Below are 20,884 nucleotides of genomic sequence, written 5' to 3' on the forward strand. Positions count from 1 at the left end.
AAGTGTCCCGTCTAAACAATTATCGCACTCCTAGAGTGGCAAACCTGTCCCGGACCTTTGACCTTTAGTGCTTAGAAATAAACATCTACTTCTCTAACAAATTTACCCCTGGGGTTAACAAGGGCATCACGGATGCACAGGTGCAGCGAATTGCCACAGCCATTCCGGGAGCACCTTTGGAGCCTTGGGAACATGATGTCCTGAAGGGAGTATTAGCTTCAGGAGCCCCGCCCACGCTTAGATCTTTTAAAAGGGCTTGGGTGGACTTTATGGAGTTTCAAGGCAAACTTATAAAATAATAATAATAAAATATGATAATGATAATAATAATAATGACAATAATAATAATAGTAAAAAAAAAAAAAAAAACCCTACGCTTGACACACCTCAAGGTAAATTAAAAAATCCTAAGCTTCACACGCCTCCTACCAAGGCTGAAGCTCTGCAATACTTGGTACATTGGAGAGTGCTGGGTCGTGCAGCAAAGACTCTTAAACATCCAGTAGGCGGCAATCTCTTTTTTCTGTAAGGTTGTTTAATCCAGAGACCCTGGTGTGGCCTTCTTAGTGTGAAGGGCACTGTGGGGCTGGCGCAGGCCGCAGCCTCCTAAAAGTGATGGTAGAAGGCCCTTAACTTATGACATTCTATGCTAATTCATAAATAAATAAATAAATGTAAAATAATAATAATAATAATAATAATAATAATAATAATAAACCATTAAAAAAAAAACAAGAAGAAAGAAAATTAAGAAGTATCTGTTGGTCCGAGGACAAGGCCCAGTTATTTACAGCTGCATACTCCATTGCCTTTGGCGTTATGCGCAGTGGCGAAGTGGTTTGTAAGGGCCAACCAGATTCCACTGCCCGAGGTAGTTTGAGAGACCTGACCTTGTTCAGATCCAATTTAGTCCTGCATGTCCAATGTTCCAAAACCGATCAGCAATAAAGGACACTAAACAATTCATGTACATGGGACCAACCGTCTCAGGTCCATTCCTCGAACATTGGGATGGCTCCGGCCTTGCACGGCATCAGTCCATGCACGTTATGCGAAGGGCGATTGCTGCCTGAGGTTTACCCTCAGCTAAATTCACGGTTAACTCCTTTCGGATTGGGGCCGCCACCACAGCAGTGCATTTGGGACTCTCATCTGAAAGGATGAAGGACTTGGGGGCAGTGGAAGTCTGATGCATTAAGGGAAGTCTGATGCATATAAAGGATATATTCATAAGACCTTGTGATTGTTCACAGTATACCTGACCTGGCTTTGTTACCTTCTTTTGCTTTCAGGTGACGTTGTGATGCATATTTGGAGTATAGGCCCTGCACCGTCCACTGGGATATAAACCATGCCGCTAATGGGGACCTAGGGTGCAGGAGCTGCGAGGGCGCGCATCTGGATAATCGGGCACAGCATGGTGCATTGGGCCAGGGTCCGCGCCATCAATTCCGGTCTCGGGCCGCACCTTAGCTACATAAATATATCTTGGATCTCTCGAAGGAGAATGCGCTGGGCCAAAAATGTTGCCCGCTATTAGGGCCAGAGCGGCGGCGGAGGGGCCCCCAGATGCTTTAGTTATCCAATTAGGCGAAAAGTGTTAGCTTACAGAAAGGCAGTCGACTTGATGTGGCATATCTTTAGTGACTTGGAGGAACTTAAGGCCTCTTACCCAAACGTCACTACTATTTTATTTGGGCCTCGTGGATGGAGAGGCGGGTTTGGAGAGATTGCAGGTGCCCGATAGCCATAAACAGGGCTAGGAAAGCCTGGCATTGGGCGGTGGTGCGTAGAGTGGCAGCCCTGGGTGGGAGTGGCATTGAGGGCCCACCCAGTGCCATGGTCATCCAGCTGAGCGAGAACGACTTGGCGTATAGGAAAGGGGTGGACTTGATATGGAACATTATCAATGACTTGGAATTGTTGAGGGCATCCCATGAAAACATTACAATAATCTGGTCATCTTTGCTGGAAAGGCGATGTTGGCGGGATGCAGAAAAACCCGTGGCTGTGAACAAAGCTAGGAGGATTGTGGAGCGCACGGTGGCTCATAGAGTGGCCGCATGGGGCGGTCGGGTCATTCAGCACCCATGCATACGGTTTGACAAGGAAATGCTTTATCGCTGGGATGGCGTGCATCTATCTGATGCTGGCAATGTTATTTGGTTGGCAGATAATTTTCAAGGCGTTAGGGATTGGTTACAGGTCTGAGGGTATTGGCGGCGAGCCGGCTTGCGGCTCGGTGGCGGTAGGCATTGGCCGGGGTATTATCATGCAGATGAGGTTGGGGGGGAGGAACGCCATCACCTCCCCCAATGCTTGAAGGGTAGTTCGTTAAAGGACTCCGAGGGGCGACGCCTCGTCCGAAACCTACGGAGGCTAGGGCCTAAAGCGCCCCCCCCGAGCGGTAACCCATCGGGGAGCGCCTAGGGATATGCATCTCGGGTGGCTCCCCCTGTTGGTGTTTAACCCTTCCCGGTCAGACCGGATAGTTGGTTAGGGCCAATGCCTAAAGCCAATACCCTTCTTTCCTGTAATCAATAAAGTTGTGGCCATTTTCGCCCATTAACCTAAAACTCTGTGTCCGTTGTCTTCATTTATTCCACCTGTGGGGGGGGGAGGGAATAGCCACACAATGCCCCTTCCGATCTTCAGGAGGAGGGGGGGTTGTGGGATCACGACCCCGCCCACACTCACTCTGCGAGGCTGGCGTCAGCCTCGCAGGAGACAGGGATTCACCCAATTAGCATACCCTGTGGCGCCAGCCAATTGGCTGGTGGCAGGGGCGGGCCTTCCTAGGGCCACTTAAGGTCAGGGCAGCCCCTGGCTCACCCCCTTTCTTCCCTGGAGACGACGCAGTTTCCCACCCACCCGCCCTTTAGGTTTTGCCACTGACCTTGCTATGGGCTTCGGCTGGTCGCCGCAAGGGGCCTGGTAGGAGTTTTTCCATTTGGCTAATTGGCTGGTTTTGTGAGCCACTTGGTTTTTTCGCCTACCTCGTAGCAAATCGTCACAACTCCCTCGGTTTTGGCGGTAGGCATTGGCCGGGGTATTATCATGCAGATGAGGTTGGGGGGGAGGAACGCCATCACCTCCCCCAATGCTTGAAGGGTAGTTCGTTAAAGGACTCCGAGGGGCGACGCCTCGTCCGAAACCTACGGAGGCTAGGGCCTAAGCGCGCCCCCGAGCGGTAACCCATCGGGGAGCGCCTAGGGATATGCATCTCGGGTGGCTCCCCCTGTTGGTGTTTAACCCTTCGCGGTCAGACCGGATAGTCGGTTAGGGCCAATGCCTAAAGCCAATACCCTTCTTTCCTGTAATCAATAAAGTTGTGGCCATTTTCGCCCATTAACCTAAAACTCTGTGTCCGTTGTCTTCATTTATTCCACCTGTGGGGGGGGAGGGAATAGCCACACAACCTGGCAGAAGTTACAGCAAAATGGCTCTTCACTTACCTGATAAACCAGTGCTTCTGATGATGATGATGATGATGGAAATGATCAGAATGACATTAAGCACCAAGCTCACAATTATTACAGCAAAAGTGAGTTTCTTTTTTACATTATTGCTCAAACCTGCAGAGGGAAATAAAGTGTTAATGTTTCCTTGGTTTCAGCAAGATGCCGGACAAGTCCTTCTAGAAACTCCACTATCTGGGGGGCTCCAAGTCTACCAAGGCCTGGGTATTCCACCCACATTGAAGGTGTGAGTTCAAGCTTGCATCACACCAAGATGTCATACCACTCAACAGTCCTGATTTATGCGGGACATCCTGGAATTACAGAAGCCAATCCTGGCTTCTGATTGCATCCCGGAATGTCCCATTTTTTGGTCTGAGTCTGACTTGTAGTGCAAGTCAGCTGGGGACCAAAAAAAGAAATGTCCCAATTTTGGTCAGTGGGATGTTTGAAGGGTATGAGAGGAACCAAGTTCACCTGTGGCATCATGAAGCTCATAGGCCTGGTGCCTCCCACCACAAAGTCAGCCAACTGGTAGGCCTCTGCGAATGGCTGGTGAGTCACCAGTTATTTATTTTATTAAAAAGTATTCACATGCCACCATCTCCTAAACTATCAAGGTGCTGCACAATAATATTTGTACAATAAAACAAAAATCACCAGAAGAAATAGTAAAACAAATATATAAATCATTAAAATAACTGGGAGATCAACAACATTTTAAACTGCTGTATAGGCTTGTTGGCATAAGAAAAGATCTTCAAGAGATGCTTCGAAGTCAAAAGTCAAGATGCCGGATGTATCTCTGCTGGAAGAGCCTTTCACAGCTTGAACTGGTGGCGTTAAATGCCCAACTTCTAACTGAGGTCACTTAGGCTTCTGAGACATGGAGACAACCAGATGTGCTCCTATGGATGATCTTAGTGATGAAGCTGGGATATAAGGGCTCAGGTGGCCCTTAAGGTATCCTGGACCAAAGTTCTTCTGGTCTTTGTATGTGGACCTTGAACCTGGCTTAGCAATGTATGTGCATCCGCTGCAAACATTTTAGCAGAGGTGCCATGTACTGTCAACCAGCTGCCTCCATCAGAGGTCTAGGCATTCTGCAAAATCTAGAGCTTCACAGCTAGGCTGGAGGGCAGCCCCACATAGAACACGGTAGTAATCCAGTTTGTGGGTCACAAAAGTAAGGACTTTAAGGGCAAAAGTAAAAAGGGACTGCAAGAACTGAATGGAATGGGATACATGCCAAATGCCACATAGGCAATCCAGGAAGACAGAGGGCAGCACAACCCATTGTGTGAATCAACGGATAGCCAATGTATGTACATATGTGCAAGGAGGGAAATTTGAAATCCCCTGGTAGCACTCTGCCAAAAGGGAATCTCTATAGAGGCAGAATGGGCTATTTTGTTCATGCATCTCAAGCTAGTGCAGCAACCTCAAGCGATTACAGTAGAACCTCGACTTACCACCGCCCCTGCTGGCGAACAATTCGACTCGCGACTGCGGCAAACCCAGAAGTAAATACCGGGTTTGCCACAATTTGTGCACACGCAGAAGTGGCTTCTTCGTCTGCACATGTGCAGAAGCAGCTGCCACTGTCTGCACATGCACAGAACAGCACTGCTGCCGAATGCGCATGCGCAGAATGGCGCTTCTACCAGCGACCCGGATTGACTCATAAACGGACATGTGGAACGGATTCCATATGTGAGTAGAGGTTTCACTGTATCCTGAAACCATTTTAATCTTTATCGTAAAACAAACCATTAAGGGGATACAGTTTAAGCTCTTCACATTTCTGTATAACATAGGGTTGGTTCCAACACAATATAGGTAGATCCATTAATGTGCAAAACAAAATGCATTAAAATGAATGGTTCAACCAAACAACATTTTCCTGTGCTAAAAGAAGCTTTATTCATTCAATGCAGGATAGCGAATTTTCAAATAAATCAAAATAGCAGTTTGTAGTACACAGGCTAGGATTAGCAGATGGACTAAGGTTGCTATATTAATTATATACTGAGGATGGGATAACTGACAGTTAAAGAAAATCAGGTCCAAATGTCAGGACTAGCCAGCAAAGTGGTTCGTCAGCAATATGCAGCTCTGAGTGGCTGCTTTCAGCAGCTAATTTTATTTCAGTTAATGCCATGTCACCAGCATGTAAACATGCCAACACTTTGTTGGTCAGATTGGGTTCCTGGAAGAAAGAGGAACCAATATGTTTTGAACAATGTTCTGAAATAGTGTTGCATAATGCAAAGTTATGAAGTCAGTCGAGCAGGGGATCTCTGCCAGGGGATTTGCACAGTATCTGTTGCTTCTTGATTTCCTAAGAATTTTACTTATTTGTTTAAAAAACATTTATAAATCACCCACTCACATATAAATGTCAGTGTGGTCTACTGTAACAGACCATTCAACCCAGTCAGATAGACAGCATTTAACAGCTATAACAAAGCATTTCCATGCCACTGTGCTAGTAAATTCTGTGGAGCATGCACCTGTATTTGCATATTTCTGGTCTCTTTGCTTATCTATGGCTCTGTAGGTCTGTGTACAGCAGGAATGGGGGCCATGTGGTCCTCCAGGTGTTTTTGGTCTACAGGTCTCATCATTCCTGGCAGGGAGTGATGGGAGGAAGTTGGAATCTGGCGAGTCACAAGCTCTGCATTCTTGCTGTACATGGAAGGGGAATTGAAAGAGCAGCCAAGAATCTATCTCCTCAAGGGCAGCCTCACCCCCTTCTCCTTATGCATGCCTGCGTGAGGAAGGATAGTTCCATCTGAGAGAGGAACTAAGAAGAGTCTGAGAAGCCTTCCTCACCATTCAAAGCTGGGTACAAGCAATAGTTTAGAGAAGCTGAACATGGTTTGAAAGAGGTATCGCTTCCCATGATGTAAAGGTATCTCTCTCCTCCAACCATTCAATCTTGTCAAATCAATTTTCACACAACTGTCTATGTACCTATCCTTTTCCAACTGCTTTTAACTGCCTGAATAAATTACAGTCTTCATGCATTTGATTAGCTGTCCCGCATTTTGTGGCTTTCATCCCAGCAGCAAATCCATAACTTTTCTGACAGTAAGGTAAAGAGACCCGACTGTTAGGTCCAGTCGCGGACAACTCTGGGGTTGCGGCGCTCATCTCGCTTTATTGGCTGAGGGAGCTGGCGTACAGCTTCCGGGTCATGTGGCCAGCATGACTAAGCCGCTTCTGGCGAACCAGAGCAGCACACAGAAACGCCGTTTACCTTCCCGCCAGAGCGGTCCCTATTTATCTACTTGCACTTTGACGTGCTTTCGAACTGCTAGGTTGGCAGGAGCAGGGACCGAGCAACGGGAGCTCATCCCATCGCAGGGATTCGAACCACCAACCTTCTGATCAGCAAGCCCTAGGCTCTGTGGCTTAACCCACAGCGCCACCTGCGTCCCCAGTAGGCGCCACCCATGCCTGAGAGTAGGTGGAGACAAACTCATAACTTTCTCATCAGAACTCACTTACCATATAGAAAACGGCTCAGCTGAGAGAGGATTCCTCTTGCTTGTTTGGTGCTTCCCCCATTCTCTACTGCATCTGGATTCAAAGGGAGCTTTTGCCCTGTCTTTTCAGTTTCAGAGAAACCCATCTTTCCTTTCTCCCAGGAGGATCCACAGACCTCACAATAAATGCTACTCAGCTCTAGTTACACAGACTTTTGCAATTTCTTGAGATATGTTCAAAGCAGATCACTGGCTTGCAGATTCAAGCCACTTAATCGTGTACTTTCATCGGATGCTTTGTCCAGCCAAGCTGTACTTAATATGTTTTCCACTTCCCTGTTTTGTCTTCGTGATTCCTTTTATTCCCAATGAAACGCAAGCCTCTTCAGAGTCTGAAGCATCAGTTCTGTGCTTTTGCCAGAAAATTCATCACAACATCAGTTTTCGCCATAGCATCAACGTCCCAAGATTCCTCTGTGGAGACAAAATTACAGAGTGGAGAAATAAATAATCTTTTCTTGAAGTCTTTAAAAGGTGCAGTTTTGCTTCCATACTAGTATACTCCCCGCACAACAGTCCTAAAGGTGCTCTTACATATATTAATTTACAGAGCTGGAAAATTCATATCTGAAATATTGCTTCTTTTTAGTCTAAATGATTACAGTAATATTTCTACATCTACTTGATGAAATGAAAGCATTGAGAAAAGTGAGAGGGAGGAGCCCTTGAGATGGTTGAAGATGGTATTGTATTATATTTCCCCCCAGTTTCCTCCTACCCAGCTCCTCCTTCTCATGAAGCCTTATGAGGAAATATCACTCTCCTCTGGACACGTTCCAGTCTGTCAACATCCTCCTTAAATTGCGGTGTCCAGAAATGGACACAGTTGGTTACGCTGAGTCATCATTGTAGTCACAACAGGAAAACCTGTTTTCCCTTTTTACACTTCCTTTGCAATCTCGCCATTTCAGTTCTTTGGGATTGAGGGTCGGGAAATTCTATCCTTTCCAGAGAAGAGCTGTCAATCCTCTGCCTATCTGGTTGCCTAGCATCTACGCCCCCTTCTTGGAAACTTGCTCAAACTGTAAACCAAACAAACTGTAAACCAATATCATGGTAGGAAAGGGGGGGAGGGGCTGGGTCTGCTTCCTCCTGCAGACTGCCAGATTCAGAGCCTGCCTTTCTTCCATCTCCTCCCTCACTTGACTCCGCCATGCTCCCGACCCATACTTAAGGGTCCATTACCAAGATTTTAGCCCTTGCTGGATCTAGGAATTAGCAGGGTCTCAGGCATGCAGCCTACCCGCCCCCCCCCCCATCTCCTCCCCTAAACTTACAACAATATCTAATTGGGAAACTACTATGCAAATATAGGACCACCCCACTGGCCTGGTATTGAGAAAAAGTGAATGAGAGCAGCCCCTGAGATATTTGAAAATGGCTACCGTATCTCCCCTCAGTCTCCTCTTTCCCAGGCTAAACATACCCAGATCCTCCACCTCATTAAACTTGGTTTCCAAGCCTTATAAGGAAATGTCGCTCTCCTCTGGACACCTTCCAGCTTGTCAACATCCTCTGTAAATGGTGGTGCCCAGAAATGGACACAGTGCTCCAGGTGAGTGTTATGTATTGAAGTTCTCACCCTGGCTACCAGGGGGTATTGTGTATATAGTTTTCACTCAGGTCCACGTCAGTTAATTTAGGCGGCAAACCCTGGGGTGTTGTTGACAGCTGGCTGCCTATAAAAGCAGGCTGGCTGAGCTGTTTGCTGTTCAGTTCAGTTCCAGCTTACTACTGTATAAAGAACCACTTGGAGAAATCTCTGTGTTGTCTGCTATGTCCACCCACAACTTAATAGTGAGGCACAAAAACCTCCGAACGGATCTGCCTAAAATTTGGCAGGCTTAATCCAGAGAGCCTCATATTTCTGCAAATTTCTTCCACTTTTCTCTGAAGCCTGAACAACAGTACAGTGGTACCTTGGTTCTCAAACTTAATCTGTTCCAGAAGTCCATTCCAAAACCAAGGCGTGCTTTCCCATAGAAAGTAATGCAGAATGGATTAATCCATTCCAGACGTTTAAAAAAAACTCCTAAAACAGCATTTTATCATGCATTTTAGTATCTAACAAGACTATTGATCCATAAAATGAAAGCAATAAACAATGTACTGCAGTCACACAATCAATCAATCAATCAATCAGTAGCTGAACTGGGTTCCACACAGTCACAAAAACAAAACAAAAAAAATTTTTTTAAGAAAAAAAGCAGTGCTTATATTATTTTAGAAATATTTTTTTCTTCAGTCCAAAACCCTCTCCCCCTTCCTCCTCTCCTTCTCCTTTCCCCAGTCTCCTGCCCCATCTCATCCTCTCCCTTTCCTCCCCTCCCAATATTTCTCCCTCCCCCAATATATTATAGAATTCTTTTTACCTTCTGGCAGAATCCACTGCCAGGTTCTGCAGTGCAGGAACAAGTATCTGCTGCTGACCAAGCCCACAAGAAGCAAAACAGAAAGTGTTTTCAAAGCGAATGGTTCCTGCTATTTATATTGGCCCCTCCTCCTCCTCCTCTCCCTTTCTGACTCCAGCCCCACCCAGCCTTTAATATCACCTCCTCCCAGCCTGAATCTAGAGATGTTTTCAATTGCTCAAGGTCTTCTGCCCTGCTTCAGAGAACAGTGCAATCCTGTCAGGGGCTGGAGGCATTCTTGGGCACAAAGTGTAAAAGAATTTTTAGCATGATTTAAAATCAACCCCACAAACAAAGGGCAGAACCTCCCAGTGGGGAATGTGGTCACCCTCAATGTGCAGAAGGAGAAACAGCTGCTGAAGTCCTAGTGCCATTTGGCAACTTGGCGATTGCTGAGTTCTGAGACGAACAAGTGACAAGCTTGCTTGAAGCAAGGTAGGTATTATAGTAAAAGAAAATTAAAAGTGGTATAGTGGCAGGAAAATGCCTGTGGGAAGTTGAAAAGAGCATTGGTTTCTGTAATTTTATGTAGCCTCTTGAGGAATGAAATTTAAAAAGTAATGAAAGATCTCGATATTTTGGAGGCAGCCAATGCAAGGTCTCACAAAAGATGGCAAGCATTTAGGTGCCCAAAATCTGCTCCATAAAAAATGGTTAAGTAGCAGAAAGCAATAAGAATTCATTATTTTTTTGAAAGTAACAAACCTAACCTGCTCATGCACAGGAGAGTCTCTGCCTTCCCCAACCTGGGAATCATATAATTCGTACAACAATTGATTGTGAAAAACCTCAGAGCGATTTACAAAAAGATAAAAAAATAAAATTGAAAAAAACACAACCCTAATTTAAAACATACAAAAGTAAAAATATTAAAGCAGATTATAATTACGTCAACTTTCTCAGCAACTGGTAGGCTTATCTACACAATAATGTTTTTAGCTAGCGTCAAACTAGATTATACAGGCTTGTTGCCAGCAGCTGCTTCTAAAACCTATTTTCTGGAACTGCTATTGGTTGGTTTGAAGCCAACAGGGCAAGTCAGAACTAAAAGGCGTGGAAGTTCCCTCCCCGCCTCTCCTTTCATTCTTCTCTCTCCTGCCTTCCCCTCTGGCTTGGCACAAAGACTGTAATTTTATAAACACCTCTTATGTCTATTCTTTCTTGCCTTTTCTTCAAAAGAAAATAACGCTATGCAAAAATCACATAGAAATTCTGTCTGCTCTCTGGCTAGCTCTCTTTCTCGTCCCATTCCTGCCAGGGAGGGGAAGGAGGGTCAAAGCAGCCCCCCTTCAATGATAGCGGCAGGAGGAGCCGTCGTTGCGTTCAGCTCCAACCCCCCTCCCCCTCCTGCTTCTCTGCCATCCCCTCCCTGCCCAGAAAGGCAACTGACCCTACAGCAATCAGTCATCTATTTCCCTCACAATCTGAAGGTGAGCTGATAAGACTGAACACTAACAAGAACACGGAAGGTTGTAAAAGGTTGAACACTGAAGAAAGTTGACACATACACCTTGACACATACCCAATTCTACCCACTGTGTTTCACCTCTTCATGGCAGTGCTGAGCTAGAATAACTACTCAGGTGCTACTCAAGCAAAAATACTGCTGAGTAAGTATGCTTATGAGCAAAAAAAATGTTCAATGGTACTCTCATTTTCCTTCACATTTTGGAATACCGCCTCTCAATGAGGCCAAATTTAGATTCACAAAATGTTATGTGGTATGCGTACCCCTGTGTCCCCTCAGGAAAAAAAGCACTGCTTATGAGTGTCCTCCCCTTCATGGATCACTGCCTTGCCGTGGCGAAGGGGCTTGAAGAACTCAGAGAAGCTATGAACTATGCCGAGCAGGGCACCCAAGATGGACAGGTCATAGTGCAGAGTTTTGACTAAACGTGATCCACCTGGAGGAGGAACCGGCAAGCCACTCCAGTATCCCTGCCAAGAAAACTCCATGGACAAAGGTAACAGGCATATAAAAGTTACGACGCTGGAAGATGAGCCCCTCAGGTCGGAAGGCATCCAACATGCTACTGGGGAAGAGCGGAGGACAAGTACAAGTAGATCCAGAGCTGATGAAGCGGCTGGGCCAAAGCCGAAAGGACTCTCAGTTGCGGATATGCCTGGAAGTGAAATGAAAGTCCAATGCTGCAAAGAAAAATATTGCATAGGAACCTGGAATGTAAGAATCATGAACCTTGGTTAGTTGGATGTGGTCAAAAATGAGATAGCAAGAATAAATATTGAGATAGCAAGAATAAATATTGACATCCTGGGCATCAGTGAACTAAAATGGACGGGAATGGGCGAATTCAGTTCGGATGACCATCATATCTACCACTGTGGGTAAGAATCCCATAAAAGAAATGGAGTGGCCCTCATAGTCAACAAAAGAGTGGTGAAAGCTGTTGTTGTTTAGTCATTTAGTCGTGTCCGATTCTTCGTGACCCCATTGACCAGAGCACGCCAGGCACTTCTGTCTTCCACTGCCTCCCGCAGTTTAGTCAAACTCATGCTGGTAGCCTCGAGAACACTATCCAACCATCTCGTCCTCTGTCGTGCCCTCTCTTCTCCTTGTGCCCTCCATCTTTCCCAACATCAGGGTTTTTTCCAGGGAGTCTTCTCTTCTCATGAGGTGGCCAAAGTCTTGGAGCCTCAGCTTCAGGATCTGTCCTTCCAGTGAGCACTCAGGGCTGATTTCCTTCAGAATGAAGAGGTTTGATCTTCTTGCAGTCCATGGGACTCTCAAGAGTCTTCTCCAGCACCATGGTTAAGTCCAGTCAAAGGTGACTATGGGGTTGCAGCGCTCATCTTGCTTTCAGGCCAAGGGAGCCAGCGATTGTCCACAAACAGCTTTCTGTGTCATGACTAAACCACTTCTGGCACAACGGGAAACGCCATTTACCTTCCCGCCGCAGAGGTACCTATTTATCTAACCATGCTGGTGTGCTTTCAAAATGCTAGGTTGGCAGGAGCTGGGATGGACCAACGGGAGCTCACCCCGTCACAGGGATTTGAACTGCCGACCTTTTGATCAGCAAGTCCAAGAAGCTCAGTGGTTTAGACCAGGTACATCCAACTCCCAAGTGACAGTGATCTATTCAAAGTATAAAAAGACTAAACAAAAAAAATTCCTTCCAGTAGCACCTTAAAGACCAACTAAGTTAGTTCTTGGTATGAGCTTTCGTGTGCATGCACACTTCTTCAGATACACTGAAACAGAAGTTTCCAGACCCTTCTATATAGTGAGAAGGTGGGGAGGGGTATTACTCAGAAGGGTGGTGGGAATGGGTGATTGGCAGATAGCTGTGATGAGCCTGTTGACGACTCTTAACGACTGCAATAGGTCTTACAGGAAAAAGCAAGGGGTGAGAAGGTGAAAAATGGCTTTGTCATGTATAATGAGATAAGAATCCAAGGTCTTTGTTCAGACCAGGACTCTCCATGGTTTTAAGTTTGGTGATAAGTTGCAATTCAGCAGCTTCTCTTTCCAGTCTATTTCTGAAATTCCTTTGTAGTAAAACAGCTACTTTGAGATCTTGTATAGAATGTCCTGGGAGATTGAAGTGTTCTCCTACTGGTTTTTCTGTCTTGTGATTCCTGATGTCTGATTTATGTCCATTTATTCTTTGGCGTAAGGTCTGGCCTGTTTGTCCAATATAGAGAGCTGAAGGACACTGTTGGCATTTGATTGCATACACAATGTTAGACGATGAGCAATTAAATAGTCCCGAGATGGTATGTGTGATGTTGTTGGGGCCAGTAATGGTGTTGTCCAGGTGTATGTGGCAGCAAAGTTGGCATCTGGGTTTATTGCAGGCTCTGGTGCCAGTGTCCGTGTTAGGTCTGGTTGTAGTATTATTGTGGGTTAGGAGTTGTTTAAGATTGGGTGGCTGTCTGTAGGCAATGAAAGGTCTTCCTCCCAGAGCTTGAGAAAGAGAACTGTCGTTGTCCAGGAGAGGTTGTAGATCTCTGATGATGCGTTGTACTGTTTTAACTTGGGAGCTGTATGTGATGACTAGAGGTGTTCTGTTATTTTCTTTTTTGGGTCTGTCTTGCAGCAAGTTCTCTCTGGGTATCAGTCTGGCTCTGTTGATCTGTTGTCTAACTTCATCTGCTGGGTATTTTAGTTCTAAAAAGGTTTGCTGTAGATCTCTTAGGTGAGAGTCTCTGTCTGTAGAATTGGAACAGATGCGGCTGTAACGTAGTGCCTGGCTATATACAATGGACTGTTTGGGATGTTTGGGATGGTAGCTAGAGGCATGTAGATATGTTTGTCGGTCAGTTGGTTTACGGTATAAGGTGGTGTCTATGCGCCCATCCTGTATTTTTATAGTAGTGTCCAAAAAATGTATTTCTTGCATAGATTGATTCATTGTTAGGTTGATTGTGGGGTGAAAATCATTGAATTTCTGGTGGAAGGTGTCCAGGGTCTGTTGACCATGTGTCCAGATGATAAAAATATCGTCAATGTATCGCAGGTACAAGAGAGGTTTGAGTGGGTAGGAGTTTAGGAAACGTTGTTCTAAATCTGCCATGAAGATGTTGGCATACTGTGGGGCCATGCGGGTGCCCATAGCTGTGCCGCTGATCTGAAGGAACAGGTCATCACCGAATTTGAAGTTGTTGTGGGTAAGAACAAATTGGCAGAGTTTGGTGGCAAAGTCCGCTGTGGTTTTATCTGAAATGGTGTTCTTTATAGCTTGTAAACCATCGTTGTGTGGGATGTTGGTATACAGAGATTCCACATCCATAGTAGCTAGTATAGTATTGTTGGGAAGATTATTTAAAGATTGTATTTTCCTCAGAAAATCTGTGGTGTCACGTACATAGCTGGGAGCACTGATGGCATATGGTTTCAGAACAGAGTCCATATAACCGGAGACACCCACTGTAATAGTGCCAATACCTGAAATGATGGGGCGTCCTGGATTTCCTGGTTTGTGTATTTTAGGTAGAAGATAGAAAGTTCCTGGTCGAGGTTCTGTTGGTGTGTTAGTGAGGATCTGTTCTTGGATGTGTGGGGGTAGCTCCTTAACAATCTTGTTCAGTTCTTTTTTGTATTCTTGTGTGGGGTCTGAGTCCAATTTTATGTAAAAGGCGGTATTGGAAAGTTGTCTGTGAGCCTCCTGAATGTAGTCAGTTTTGTTCATGAATGTAGTCAGTTTTGTTCATGATGGAGCTGTCATTGGAAGAACCAAAAGAGAGCGTCGGCAAAGTGTTAAAGCTACTAGAGGAATTTGGAAAATTATCCGGATTTAAATTGAACAGAGCAAAGACTAAAATAATGACCAAAAATATGGAAGAAGAAACCAAAAACGATCTTGAAAGTCAAATTGGAATTAAAATAACTAAAAAAGTAAAATACCTTGGAATCTGGTTAACTATGAAAAATATAAATCTGATTGAAAATAATTATAAGAAAACATGGAAAGAAATAATGAAGGACTTGGATACATGGAATAGAATACATCTCTCGTGGTTGGGGAGAATGGCGGCGATTAAAATGACCTTACTACCTAAATTACTCTTCCTATTTCAGAATATACCGATAATTAGAGGAACCTCAATATTCAAAGAATGGCAGAGATTACTTTCTAAATTCATTTGGCAGGGAAAGAGACCAAGAATCAGATTTAAATTGCTCACAGACCAAAGAGATAGGGGTGGCCTTGCGGTTCCAAACTTGAGGTTATATTACGAAGCTGCATGTCTTTGTTGGGTAAAAGACTGGATTGTCATCAAAAACAAAAATTTGTTAGATCTAGAGGGGTTTAATCTAAGATTCGGTTGGCATGCCTATTTATGGCGAGACAAGGGAAGGGTTCATAAAGGTTTTTCTAACCACATTTTCAGAGGGCCACTGCTGGAAGTGTGGGAAAGGAATAAGAAACTGTTGGAGCAGAAAACGCCCTGGTAGTTATCACCAATAGACATTTTAACAATTAAAAAATTAAATATAGAGGGGGAAAGATGGACATATGAAGATTTACTAACCAAAACAGAATCCGGGTGGAGGATTAGACCTTATGAAGAAATAAAAAGCAAGCTGACTGGCTGGATTCAATACCATCAAATTAATTCAATGTGGAGGGAAGATAATAAGATCGGAATAAATGACAAGAAATCTAGATTTCAGATTGAAATAATAGAAAGTAAAACAATATTATTATCAAAAATGTACAACCAGTTACTTGAGTGGGACACCAAGGACGAGGAAGTAAAGGATGTGATGGTGAAGTGGGCGGTAGACCTAGGGTACAACATAGAGTTTGACAAATGGAAGGCATTGTGGTGTAAAGATATGAATTTTTCAGCATGCACGACACTAAAGGAAAACATGTATAAGATGATGTACAGATGGTACATAACGCCGGTAAAACTACATAAAATGTATAGAACGGGTGATAAACTGTGTTGGAAATGTAAGAGCAAGGAGGGCGAATTCATTCATATGTGGTGGACGTGCGAGATTCTCAAAAAATTTTGGGAATCCATCTATAATGAATTAAAAAAAATTCTTAAATACACGTTTGTTAAAAAACCCGAAGCCTTCCTGCTGGGGATAATTGGTAAGGATATCAAAGAAGAAGATAGAACCTTTTTTCAATATGCAACGGTGGCCGCCAGAACCCTCATAGCACAGTACTGGAAAACACCAAAAATCCCAACACTAAAGGAGTGGCAACTTAAATTATCCGATTATTTGGAGCTGGCTAAATTGACACAGAAAATAAGAAATCAAAGAAGTGCAAAATTTAACAATGAATGGGATAAATTTAGGATATATATGGAAATAGAGACAAGGGGAAAATTAAAATGTTGATCAGAAACACATATGTACTTATAGAAATCACAGTAGGCATGAGATAACGCTTACTACGTAAAAAGTTTTATTAAGGAATAGACACAGCAGATAGATAAACAAGATAATAATTTCCGAAATCGAGATAAAGGGAAGTCGATCAATGTCATCAAAGTTGTATGTATTTCATGTTTTGTTTGTTTGTTTGTTTTTCTCTTTTTCTGTTTTTTCTTTTTCATTTTGTCTTTTTTATGTTTGTGAAATATATTTATGTCAAAATTTAATAAAAAATTTAAAAAAAAAAATGAATGAGCTGGTTTTTCCTTGTAGCCCCACCTTTAGTTCCTACAAACTCCTAGGACTTCCCCAACTGCTGCCATTCCATGCAGACAGTGCTCACATTCATGAGGAGTTTCGGACAAGTCCATTTGTCCTTTGCCTCTCTTCTGCTGGGTGGTCGCAGCCATTTGAGGAAGAAACCATGACACATGGTATGTGTTTTTCTTCATGTTTACCATTGCAAGGCAGGAAATGGAAGGCGGGGGGCTTCTCCTTTGTTCCACAGCCGCAGTTTCCTGCCCTGCCTTTGCTGATTATGAGGTCTTGGGCTGAGTGCCCAGACTGTGAGACTGCCTTGACCATGACTTGTTTGAGAAACTTGGAGGCAGAGAGGGAGAAGCACAAGACATCTCAAGGGCCTTATGGAAAGAAAACTTAAACAAGAAACTTTAAAACGAAACTTTAAGAATTCGTAAAGTACTTAGCACTGTTAAAACCAGGAACGGGGCGGGGGTGGGGGAGTTAAACGACTCCCTCGAAATCCCAAGTCCCCACCACAGCTCTAAAAAGTAGTCCCTGAAACTGTAGCAATAAGTGGATACCAGGTATCATACTGTTTCCTGCAACTATAAAATATAGCAGCAAATAATCGCCAAAATTCAGCAGTTTGACCCATTTCCTTGGTTCCAATGGCTAATGACTTCTCTGCAAGAGGGGAATCCACGGCTTCCCCTGCCTCCATAATCCCTGTGGCATAGAGTCACATACACCTCCCCCCTCCCCAGAAAGTGGGGAAAAGATAACAATAGAACAGACAGATATTCCTTTGAAATAAAAATCACCAGAAGAAATAGTAAAACAAATATATAAATCATTAAAATAACTGGGAGATCAACAACATTTTAAACTGCTGTATAGGCTTGTTGGCATAAGAAAAGATCTTCAAGAGATGCTTCGAAGTCAAAAGTCAAGATGCCGGATGTATCTCTGCTGGAAGAGCCTTTCACAGCTTGAACTGGTGGCGTTAAATGCCCAACTTCTAACTGAGGTCACTTAGGCTTCTGAGACATGGAGACAACCAGATGTGCTCCTATGGATGATCTTAGTGATGAAGCTGGGATATAAGGGCTCAGGTGGCCCTTAAGGTATCCTGGACCAAAGTTCTTCTGGTCTTTGTATGTGGACCTTGAACCTGGCTTAGCAATGTATGTGCATCCGCTGCAAACATTTTAGCAGAGGTGCCATGTACTGTCAACCAGCTGCCTCCATCAGAGGTCTAGGCATTCTGCAAAATCTAGAGCTTCACAGCTAGGCTGTGGAGAGAAAATTACAGAGGAGAAATGAATTATCTCTTCTTGAAATCTATAAATGGTCACTTTTGCTTCCATACTAGTATAGTCCCCACCCCCCAAAAAAAGCCCTAATGGTGGTCTTTCATATACTAATTTATAGAGCTCGAAAATTCAAAAATAAAATATTGCTTCTTTTTAGTCTAAATGATTACAGTAATGTTTCTACATCTACTTGATGAAACAAAGGCGTTGAGTAAATGTGAAAGGGAGGAGCCCTTGAGATAGTTGAAAATGGCTATTGTATTATATTTCCCCCCAGTCTCCTCCTACCCAGCTCCTCCTCCTCATAAAGCTTGGTTTCCAAGCCTTATTAGAAAATGACGCTCTCCTCTTGACACGTTCCAGCTTGTCAACATCCTCCTTAAATGTTGGTGCCCAGAAATGGACACAGTACTCCAGGTGAGGTCTGACCCACTTTAATTAAGGTGTCCGGCACAAAAACCTCTGAACGGATCTGCCTAATATTTGGCAGGCTTAATCCAGAGAGGCTCATAGTTCTGCAAATTTCTTCCACTTTTCTCTGAAGCCAGAACAACAGTATAGCCATTTTTAGATTCCCTATTATATTGAATGAGGGGGTGAGAACTTTGGGTTGTGTTTCTAGCAGTGCCAAGAGAATGTTAAGTCAGCACATGGTTTCTCCTTGCACAAGGGAACCTTTTCCCCCTCTCCTCCCTCATGACGCCCAAATGTATTCTAGCAGTTCCCCCAATCAAACAAAGCCAGCCTTATATTTAGTGCTTTTTTTTCTGGGGCCACGCGGGAGTACCCGTACCCCTAAACATTTTGTGAATCTAAATGTTCCTGGGAAAGAGGGGAAGGAAGCGGCAGTGGCGGCAGCAGCAGGAGGGGAGAGGCAGGAAGGAAGCAGTCACCTGCAAGCTCCGCGGTCATCTAATCCCAGCCCAGCATCCAGCAGGGAGAGGGACGGAGGACGGCATCTGCAAAGCCGCGGGACCTGCCTGGCCTGCCCCCCCCATGAGATCCTCCCTCCCCTTGCAGATGTGCCCTGCGCCCAGGGACAGATTTAGGTTTGATGAGGCCCTAAGCTCCTGAAGCTAATGGGGCCCTTTATATGTCAAGCTGTCCTTTGTCAACAACAAATTGTCGCTGTTTTTTGTGTTGAATATATGCTATATGGCAATTTATGGACCTCATAGGTATCTAAAGCCATTTGCCCATGTTGCCATGCAACCAGTCCATGCAGAATGTAGGCACCCTATATATAGAAATGAGCAAACCAGTGATATTTTAGGGAGCAGGCTAGCAGGCAGAACCCTTTACTCACATCCTAGGAGCCTACCCGACACAAAACACTGTTGTGCTGTGTGTAGGTTTTATTTTATTTGTTTTTTATCTTGTTTTGAAAATGAACATCCAAGGTTTTTTTCTTTAAATTTTGTTGGGGGGGGGGCAAGAGAGTGGGCCCCTAAGCTAGAGCTTGTTTAGCTTATACATAAATCTGGCACTGCCTGCGCCCGTTCCCCAGCCTGATCTTTCATTGATTCCTGAGGTCCCGGGTTTCCTCGTGCTTCCAGACCCGAAACATTTCTCACTCCTTTCCTTCTTCCCTTTCTCAGCTGCTTTCCTGGCTTTCCTCCAATCTATCTCTCTCTCTACCCCGCCCCAATGAATGTTAGGAAAATAAAATAAATTGTCCAGTAGCACATTAGAGGGCAACTAAGTATGTTTTGGGTATAAGCCAGGGGTCAGCAAACTTTTTCAGCTGGGGGCCAGTCCACTGTTCCTCAGACCTTGTGGAGGGCCGGACTATATTTGGGTTTTGGGGGGGGCGTGAATTCCTATGCACATTGCATGGGGGGGCAAGTAGTCTTTCCTCTCATTTTAAATAAAAGGACACAGCATGCCAGGCAGGCCCCACAAAGATCCCACAGATGCAGTTTTTTATAAAGGACACAGCTTACCTGTGCGTTGCGGGCGGCAGGGGCTGGTGGTGGCGGAGGGACGATGAGCAGCGCTTGAAAGGGCTTGGCTCTGGAGAAGGGCTGCTTAAAATGGCGGCCCCTCAAGCGCTCACACTGATCCAACAAAGCCCAGCCCCCTTCCTCCTCTAGGCAGGGCGGGGAGAAGCCAGTAGGAGAAGGGAGGAGGCACCGCCGTGGTGTGTGTAAGAGGGGGAGATGGCGCGGGGGGGGGGGAATGGCACAGCCCGAACAATGAGAATCCCCACACCCATTCCCAAACTGTCCGTGGGCTGGATCCAGAAGGCAATTGGGCCTGATCCAGACCGCGGGCCTTAGTTTGCCAACCCATAATATAAGCTTTCGTGTGCATTCAAAGGTAATACCCAGAACTTACTTAGTTGGTCTCTAAGGTGCTACTGGACATTTTATTTATTTATTCCGACTGTGTCAGACCAACACAGCTACCTACCTGAATCTAGGAAAAGAAAAGGCTGCCAGATTATTTGGAGAGAAACTTTAAGGTCCTTCCTATTGTCTTAGATCCCTTGAGGGGAGGGGCGAAACTCCCTGCTTTGACTCTTGTTCGCTTCCCCCTCTCCTTCTCTTATTTCATAAATTTTTCTCTCTCTTCTTCCCACCCCAATTGAAAGTATCTGTCGATATCTGGTTGTTGGCCCCCTCTGTTTTACCATTTATTTTTGGATGCAGGAAGGCTTTTGGAAAGACCTAAATTCCCCTTCTTTTCTGGATTATTTTTTTAAAAAAAAATATTTCTGTGGTCCTTAATAATCAGTTCATTCCTTTTTTTCTCTTTTTTCTTTTTTGGCAGAACCACAGATTTTGGTCTGTGGATTTGTGTTTTCCCCTCTGGGTTTCCTTTTTAAAGGAAATTAAAAGCCACCTTTTGGAATAAGTCTTCTCTGTCCTTTCCAGTTACTGTATTTATTTTTCTCGATTTCAACAATAAATTTTCTATAGATTTTCTTGAGCCAAAATGAGAATGAGCCCTGAAAATTTTTTTTAGAAAAAGAGCACTGCTTATATTATTTTAGAAATGTTTTTAATTCAGTCCAAAACCCTCTCCCCCTTCCTCCTCTCCTTCT

General features: G+C 44.5%; 2 protein-coding genes and 1 long non-coding RNA gene across 3 annotated transcripts in view; 1 reads left to right on the plus strand and 2 right to left on the minus strand.

Moving 5' to 3' along the window:
* LOC307209007 (C-type lectin domain family 2 member E-like) overlaps positions 1-20,884 on the minus strand; it is a 52,674-nt gene that overhangs the window by 30,501 nt on the left and 1,289 nt on the right. The window contains 1 exon segment of the mRNA XM_079964083.1: positions 6,972-7,423. Coding sequence (XP_079820209.1) covers positions 6,972-7,095 — 124 coding nt within the window. The 5' untranslated portion in view covers positions 7,096-7,423.
* LOC307208849 (C-type lectin domain family 2 member D-like) overlaps positions 1-20,884 on the minus strand; it is a 54,251-nt gene that overhangs the window by 4,138 nt on the left and 29,229 nt on the right. The gene's annotated exons all lie outside the window — the stretch shown is intronic.
* Positions 8,437-20,884, plus strand: part of LOC307209161 — a 40,915-nt gene continuing 28,467 nt past the window's right edge. Inside the window, exon 1 of the long non-coding RNA XR_013835362.1 lies at positions 8,437-8,806. This is a non-coding gene — a long non-coding RNA (uncharacterized lncRNA). The remainder of the gene's footprint in view (positions 8,807-20,884) is intronic.

The sequence above is a fragment of the Podarcis cretensis genome (assembly GCF_951804945.1).
Source record: "Podarcis cretensis genome assembly, chromosome: 2".
NCBI lineage: Eukaryota > Metazoa > Chordata > Lepidosauria > Squamata > Lacertidae > Podarcis > Podarcis cretensis.